Here is an 8,559-nt window from a genome sequence, read left to right as displayed (position 1 = left end):
GGGCAGAGTGTCTGTCTGTCTGCTGTCTGGGGAAGTGTGTCTGTCTGTCTGCTGTCTGGGGCAGTTTGTCTGCTATCTGCTTTCCAGGGAAGTTTGTCTGTCTGCTGTCCAGGGCAGTTTGTTTGTCTGCTGTCCGGGGCAGTGTGTCTGTCTGTCTGCTGTCCGGGGCAGTTTGTCTGTTTGTCTGCTGTCGGGGGCAGTTTGTCTTTCTGTCTGCTGTCTGGGGCAGTTTGTCGTCTGTGCAGGGCACCAACTCCCTGTCTTTCTAGGAGCCTGGCACACAGGAGGTGCTCAGTAAATGTTTGCTAAATGACTCAACTGATTTCAGTATCTTATTTTTTCTGCTGGGGGTGGTGGAGGTGCCGGAATAATATTCAACTCCAAAAATGTAAATTAAGCATCGGTATGGCTTAAACAGGCCAGGGGCCTCCTGCCGTGGACAAGCCCAGGGGAGAGGCTTCACTGAGAGGCTGCCTGTGGACAGTGCGTCTCTTGAGAATGAGCGTGCATGAAAGGGGGGGGGGGCCATTCAGACAGAAAACTACGCTCGCTAGAGGTGGGGGAAATGGCTTCTCTCCCAAGGCCTTCAAATTTGGCCTCTTGTGCCATCCCTGTCTGGGGATGCTTTGGCCCGTGTTTCAGCTCTACTTTATCTGTGTGTCCCAAGCCAATGGGTAGCCGGAGAGAAAGCTGCCTGAGGCCTCCACCGTGGGCCCTGCAGCCTGGGCTACCATGGAGGCAGGGGAGGACTGGGCCACACTGTCCACTTGGGGATCCAGCGTTTGGGAAACTGATCACCGCCTGGCCAGCGTGACCTGTGTGGGGCAGGGGCACTGAGGCTGGGGAGCGTAGGCTGATTCTGCTGCTTGAGAGGAGGGACGTTGGTGTGGCTGTGGCTGTGAGGCTCTGGTGCGGGGAAGGATGGGGAGAGGCTCTGGCACGGGGAGGGATGGGGAGAGGCTCTGGCACAGGGAAGGACAGGGAGAGGCTCTGGCATGGGGAAGGACTGGGAAAAGGCACAGCCTAATTCTGGGCAGCAGGTGAGGCTGCCTGGCTGCAGGCTGCCCTCAGCACCTATACGAGCCCTCACTCATGGAGGGCCTGGCTGGCTTCGAAACCCTGCTGCAGGTTCCTTCCCTTCCCGTGGTTTGTTTCTGGAAAGTAGAAATAAACTTGGGGGGAATGCCAGGAATGTGGGGCAGAAAGGTCCCCGATGCCTGGGTCCCACCTGACTCCTGGGAAGCTGTGTGGGAGACACCCCGGTTTGCCATGCCTGTCTTCACAGAGGTCCTCTGGTTCGCTGGGGTGCGATGCCCCATTAGGAGCTGACCCAAGCTCAGAGGAGCCTGGAGACCGTGCAGCCGCCTCTGTCCTGGCCAGATGGCAGTGCAGGGACTCCCAGCAGCCTGCTTGCTTCTTGGCTTCTCTCCCTGGAGCACAGCATAGGGTGCTGGGGACCTCATCAGCTGTTCAGGCGACAGTCAAGGAGGGACTATGCCGGCCTCCCCGTCAGACAGCATGGGGGCCTCCTGGACTCTCTGCCCTCAGCTTCCATCTTTTCTTGGGCCTCGTTACATGGATCCGTCCTACCTGGCCCAGTCCTTGTTCCCCACTTCCCTTTTCTCTACACCTCCATCTTGAACCAGGTGGAATAGCCACCTCACATCAGTCCAGCTGCCATTGGCTTCGACAACACGCCAACTGGAAGAAATGCGCTTTGCTGTCCACGGAGCTCACCTTGGAACCATCCCGCCCTGAGGCCCAGGGTCAGCTCTAGTTAGATGGGGGACCCCCAAGTTCCCCAGTGTGAGACTGATGTGGAGACTCAAGACAGAGCCCAACCCTGGACTTCAAGTCACTCAGATGGTGTGGGAGGCCCAGGGGGGCTGCTGGCGACCTCGCACTCCTCACAGCCTCTCCCGTGGGCTGGGAGCTACAGAAGGGCTTGCGAGGAAAGCAGGATGAAGGCCGGGCCGCGTCTGCACCTGCCCATCCAACTTTGCCCTGGGCACACTGGGCAGGGTCTGACCATGGTGGTGAGTCCTGGAACATGAGGGGAGGAGAGGCGGGCAGTGGATCTGTGGGTATGTGGGTGGCAACTTTCAGAAAACTGCCCAAAGGAATTGCAGAAAGAGCTAAGAGAGGTTAAGAGCTCTTTCTGCTTTTGGAAAGGATTAAAAAACAAACAAAACCCTGGCCGGAAGCGGTGCTCATACCTGTAATCCCAACACTTTGGGAGGCCGAGGCAGGCGGATCATGAGGTTAGGAGATCGAGACCATCCTGGCTAATACGGTGAAACCCCGTCTCTACTAAAAATACAAAAAAACTAGCCGGGCGTGGTGGCGGGTGCCTGTAGTCCCAGCTACTCAAGAGGCTGAGGTAGGAGAATGGCGTGAACCCGGGAGGCGGAGCTTGCAGTGAGCCAAGATCGCGCCACTGCACTCCAGCCTGGGCAACAGAGCAAGACTCCATCTCAAAAAACAAAACAAAACAAAAACAACAAAAAACAAAATAAAAACACTTAAGTGTGATGGTTGATTGCATGGTCGTCTTGGTTGGGTGAAGGGATACCCAGCTAGCTGCGAAAACGTGAGGGTGTTTCCAGATGAGGTTAGGATGGGAATCGGCAGACTGAGTGAAGACATCCACTCCATGCAATCTGTTGAGAGCCCCAATAGAACAGAAGGGGGAGGAAGGGAGAATCCTCCCTTTGGGAGCTGGGACATCCATCTTCCTCATTCTCGGGGCTTTGGATGCTGGGACTCACAGGGTGGCCCCTGGCTTCTTGGACTTTGGACTCAGACTGAGTTACAGTGTGGCTTCTCCTGGTCTCCTGCTCGCAGACAGCAGATCATGGGACTTGTTGGCCTCCAGAATCCGTGAGCCAGTTCCCACAATGCAGCCCTTCACACATCTACGTCTGTATCCTCTGGGTTCTGATTCTCTGGAGAACACTCGTGAAGAGGCGACACCCCTCCCGGCACCTTCCTCAGGAGCGGTTGCTGCAGGCTCACTCGGGAGGATGCTTGCCTCTCATCTTGGGGATGACTGCCGGCTCCACAAAGGGAGGGAGGGAGGCCTCTTTCTGGAAACCAGGGCTGGCCTGTGTGGACTGTGACCAGAGGAGGGGCAGTGGCCCCTGGCAGGGCTTGTTAGTTGACACTGACCTACCCACCAAGTGCAGAGGCTCCACTCTCTCTCCAACTTGAGTTGGACTTCAGCAGAGAAGGCAGCTGATGGCAGCAGGAGCCATGCTGCGGAGCCCGCTGCTGTGGGCACAGGTGATGGCATAATTGCTGAGCTCCGGGCCCTCTTTTGGGCTGTAGAATATGTGATGACCGGCCTACCTTGTCACCAAGCCCTGAACCTCCAGGGACCTCACTTGGCTGCCTCCATCTGTGCGGTCCTCAGTGTGCCACAGCCTCTCAAACCGTGTTTGTTTCTCGCCAGCCAGGCTGGGCCCGGGGGTGACCAGGAGGAACCCTAGAGGCAACTTCGAGCCGAAGACCAGAGTTCATTTTAAGATTCTCCCAGGTTCCTTGGGATTTTCAGTATTTGTTAACCTGAAACATACAGACCATTTCCCATGCTGCAGCTCGCAGGCAGATGAAGAGCAGGCAAGGCATCCTGGACCTCAGTGCAGAGTTCTGCTGGCTCCATCCCAGGCACTGGCCTTCCAGCTGGGTGGGACACATGCGCTCGGTCATAGCCCAGACTCTCTTTCTCCCGACATTTCCCTGCTTGCTTCTCTCTCCTGCCGCCTTGTGAAGAAGGTGCTTGCTTCCCCTTTGCCCTCCGCCATGATTGTAAGTTTCCTGAGGCCTCCCAAGCCATGTGGAAATGTGAGTCAATTCAACCTCTTTCCTTTATAGGAAAGGAAAGAGGTTTCCCTGTGAATGGGGGTGGCATAGCATAGCAAGAGGAGGCTGCGCTGGGAGCCTGGCCTCTGACAGCAAGCTCTGCTCTCTACCCTTTCCTCACTGGCTGCTCTGAGGCTCCTTGTGGTGGTGCAGCCTGTGCTCCTGTGAGCAAGACCTTGTTTCCTGCTGACACCTGGGCATAGTATGGACCCCAAGGTCACTGCCACAGGGTCAGAGCCAAGGCCCCTTCTGCAGTTTATTGCTGGGCCCCTGCACCTCCTAGGAACGGGTCCAAGGGGAAATGTCTTCCACTGAGTCTCGTCCAAGGGCAGTGATGTTGCTGGCAAGGGGACTGGGGTGAGGCCAACACTCCAGCAGAGCATCTGAGCCTAGTTCTCGAATAATTCGTGTTCAGAAGCAAGTCCAAGGCAAGCTGTGCTCTCCCCAGCCCCAAGGGCTGCTGGCCTCACAGAAACAAAAGGGCAAATGCTGGGAGGAGCTGTTTAATCGTTCAGGGAGGCTGATAGCTGCTGGGACTCACTGGGCTCATGCGGGAAGGGATGGGGTCACAATTCATATTTACAGTGACCAAAGGGCATTTTCCTAAAGTACCCACAAATAGAAGTATATATATATATATTTATATTTATATATATATAGAGTACTTCATTAAATGTTCTGTCGAAGGAATGCAGAAACCTCCGGTCTCCTCCCCAGCAGCTCTGTTCCATCCCATCACAGAACCCTTAGAACACAACGGCCCGGAGCCATGGCCTTGCCTGTGGCTGGAGGAGTTGGCAAAGCGTGGGGCCCGTGGATGCCAGCACAGGCTCATCGACCTCCCCCAGACGGCGCCTTCGTCCCCTCCTCTCTCCTCTGGCCTCCTGTCTCGGATGACCACGCCTCCCAGAGCATAGGCCCCACTTCCCCTCTCTCCTGAAATGCCAGGCCAGGCGGAGGGTCCTGCAATCCTGCTACCTGCAGTCGGTCTGCCAGGGCTCAGGAGAGGTTGCTCTTGGTGTCCTGGGGAAGGGAGGCAGAGGGAGGGAGGGAGGCTTCCTGAAGCAGGGGGCTCCTACAGGGGCAGTGGGTCCGAAGGGTGCCTGGCCTCGGTCTCCGTGGGCTGGTCGGCTTCCCTGAAGGGCAGTGCCATGGGGTTCCCAAGGCAGCGTGGAGGCCCATGCAGCTCCCACTGGGGAGGGCAGGTGCACCCTCCATGGACCAGGCCACCCCCAGGCAGGGCCGCTCCGCCAGGTTATTTGTAGGGCCGCAGGAACCGAGACACTTTGGAGCGCAGCAGTTTGATGAAGGACCGTGGGAACATCTCCTTGGATTCCTGGGCTGTGTACTTGAAGTAGTTCTGGGGGTGGGCCAGCACGTCGAAGAGGGCCTTGATCAGTTTCTTGTCCTGTAAGATAAGAGTGGTGGGAGGCGGGGGAGGCTTGGGGCCTGTAGGGTCTGTGGGGTGTTGCCAGGCTGGGGGAGGGGAGAGAGATGGGCTGGCTGGTGGGTTTCAGGACCCCACAGACCTTCTTTTGGTTTTAATAGTATAACTGGTTTTTATTTTTTTTTTTGAGACAGAGTCTTGCTCTGTCACCCAGGCTGGAGTGCAGTGGCGGGATCTTGGGTCACTGCACCTTTGCCTCCCGAGTTCAGGTGATTCTCTTGCCTCAGCCTCCCGAGTAGCTGGGATTAAAGGCACGCACCACCACACCTGGCTAATTTTTGTCTTTTCAGTAGAGATGCGGTTTCACCATGTTGGCCAGGTTGGTCTCAGACTCCTGACCTCAGGTGATCCACCCACCTCAGCCTCCCAAAGTGCTGGGATTAGAGGTGTGAGCCACGGCCCCTGGCCTGTAACTGGTTTTTAAATAGACTATTGGCATTAACTCTTGGGATTCCAATAAGATTTTATTAAAGGCCAGGTGTGGTGGCTCACACCTGTAATCCTAGCACTTTGGGAGGCTGAGGCGGGCAGATCACCTGAGGTCAGGAGTTTGAGACCAGCCTGATCAACATGGGGAAACCCCATCTCTACTAAAAATACAAAATTAGCTGGGCGTGTTGGTGCCTGCCTGTAATCCCAGCAACTCAGGAGGCTGAGACATGAGAACTGCTTGAACCTGGGAGGCAGAGGTTGCAGTGAGCCGAGAGTGTGCCACTGCACTCCATGCTGGATGACAGAGCAAGACACTGTCTCAAAAAAAAAAAAAAAAAAAAAAAAAGATTAACAAAGGGTTCTGCTGCAAAATGACACAACACAACCAACATTTGCAAACAGAGAACACTCAGCCAAGAGCACAGGCTTTGCAGCTGGCAGATCCCAAATCATCACTTCAGGCCTGCTCGCTGGCCCCTGGACCTTGGGGACATCGCTCTGCTGCTCTGAATTTCATTCTTCCCTGCACAGAGAGGTCATGATGCCTCTTCCTGGGGCTTCGAGGAAAAGGATCCGCGCTGGCGTGAACAGAGAACCTGTCCTCAGCGGTGCTCAGTGCGGGTTTGCTGCAGGGATCTAGGCGGCCAACGGGGCTGTCCTCCGGGGCAGTCTCTGGAGGGCAGACGCCGTCCCCGCCCTCGCTGAGCCCCAGTGTCTCTTCTCTCTAGTGGGGCACTGGCTGCCACCCTGGGCAGAAACTATGGAGCAGAGGTGAGGCCTGGTGGAGGTCTGGTTCCTGACAGAGTCCCCAGAGCCTGATCCAGGGAAGGTGCTCAGCAAATGGCGACAACCACCTGCTGGGGCATGAGAGCTCCTTGCCCCATTGACTGTGGCTGCATCTGCTGTGTCTGGGGTGGACCTGTCCTGGCACACACTCATCTCTTTGCGTACACACCCACCACACACTCACCACACCCCATACCACACACACCCACACACACCACACACTCATCACACCCCATACCACACACACACCACACCCCATACCACACACTCACCACACCCCATACCACACCCACACCACACCCCATACCACACCCACACCACACCCCATACCACACCCACACCACACCCCATACCACACACTCACCACACCCCATACCACACACTCACCACACCCCATACCACACCCACACCACACCCCATACCACACCCACACCACACCCCATACCACACACTCACCACACCCCATACCACACACTCACCACACCCCATACCACACACACACCACACCCCATACCACACACACACCACACCCCATACCACACACTCACCACACCCCATACCACACCCACACCACACCCCATACCACACCCACACCACACCCCATACCACACCCACACCACACCCCATACCACACACACACCACACCCCATACCACACACTCACCACACCCCATACCACACCCACACCACACCCCATACCACACACACACCACACCCCATACCACACACACACCACACCCCATACCACACACACACCACACCCCATACCACACACTCACCACACCCCATACCACACACTCACCACACCCCATACCACACACACACCACACCCCATACCACACACTCACCACACCCCATACCACACACACACCACACCCCATACCACACACACACCACACCCCATACCACACACACACCACACCCCATACCACACACACACCACACCCCATACCACACACTCACCACACCCCATACCACACACTCACTACACCCCATACCACACACTCACCACACCCCATACCACACCCACACCACACCCCATACCACACCCACACCACACCCCATACCACACACACACCACACCCCATACCACACACTCACCACACCCCATACCACACACACACCACACCCCATACCACACACTCACCACACCCCATACCACACACACACCACACCCCATACCACACACTCACCACACCCCATACCACACACACACCACACCCCATACCACACACACACCACACCCCATACCACACACACACCACACCCCATACCACACACACACCACACCCCATACCACACACTCACCACACCCCATACCACACACTCACTACACCCCATACCACACACTCACCACACCCCATACCACACCCACACCACACCCCATACCACACCCACACCACACCCCATACCACACACACACCACACCCCATACCACACACTCACCACACCCCATACCACACACACACCACACCCCATACCACACACTCACCACACCCCATACCACACACTCACCACACCCCATACCACACACACACCACACCCCATACCACACACCCACTCACCACACACCCCTACACACACCACACCCCCCTCACCATACCCCCACACCTCTATTCACACCCCCACCCCCACTCACCACACACACTCCCATACACACCACACACCCCCACCTCTATTCACCACACACCCCATACATATCACACACCCACCACACCCCCTCACCACACACACCCCATATACACACCACACACCCACTCACTACACATCTCCCCACACCTCTATTCACCCCACACTCCCCCACAAACACCACACACCCCCACCTCCACTGACCACACACACCCCATAAACACCACACACCCACCACACCCCCACCCACCACACACACCCCCACACACACCCCCACACACACCCCCACACACACTGCACCCACCACATCCCCACTCACTACACCCCCACACACCCACTCAACACACACCCCTAAACACCCAGCACACAAACCCCTACATACCCCTACGTACACACTACACCCAC

The 8,559-nt window shown here is 56.6% G+C and overlaps 1 protein-coding gene across 2 annotated transcripts in view; it reads right to left on the bottom strand.

Annotated features, from left to right (window-relative positions):
* Positions 1-3,590: 3,590 nt before the first annotated feature.
* The window catches only part of SCUBE1 (signal peptide, CUB domain and EGF like domain containing 1), a 140,002-nt gene continuing 135,033 nt past the window's right edge, over positions 3,591-8,559 (bottom strand). For both annotated transcript variants that reach the window (XM_063622901.1, XM_055253153.2), the window contains one exon: positions 3,591-5,269. In XM_063622901.1, coding sequence (XP_063478971.1) covers positions 5,117-5,269 — 153 coding nt within the window. In that variant the 3' untranslated portion in view covers positions 3,591-5,116. The remainder of the gene's footprint in view (positions 5,270-8,559) is intronic.

This window comes from Symphalangus syndactylus, chromosome 18 (assembly GCF_028878055.3).
Source record: "Symphalangus syndactylus isolate Jambi chromosome 18, NHGRI_mSymSyn1-v2.1_pri, whole genome shotgun sequence".
NCBI lineage: Eukaryota > Metazoa > Chordata > Mammalia > Primates > Hylobatidae > Symphalangus > Symphalangus syndactylus.
Note: the sequence above shows the minus strand (reverse complement) of the source record. Positions and strands in the feature narration are given on the sequence as shown.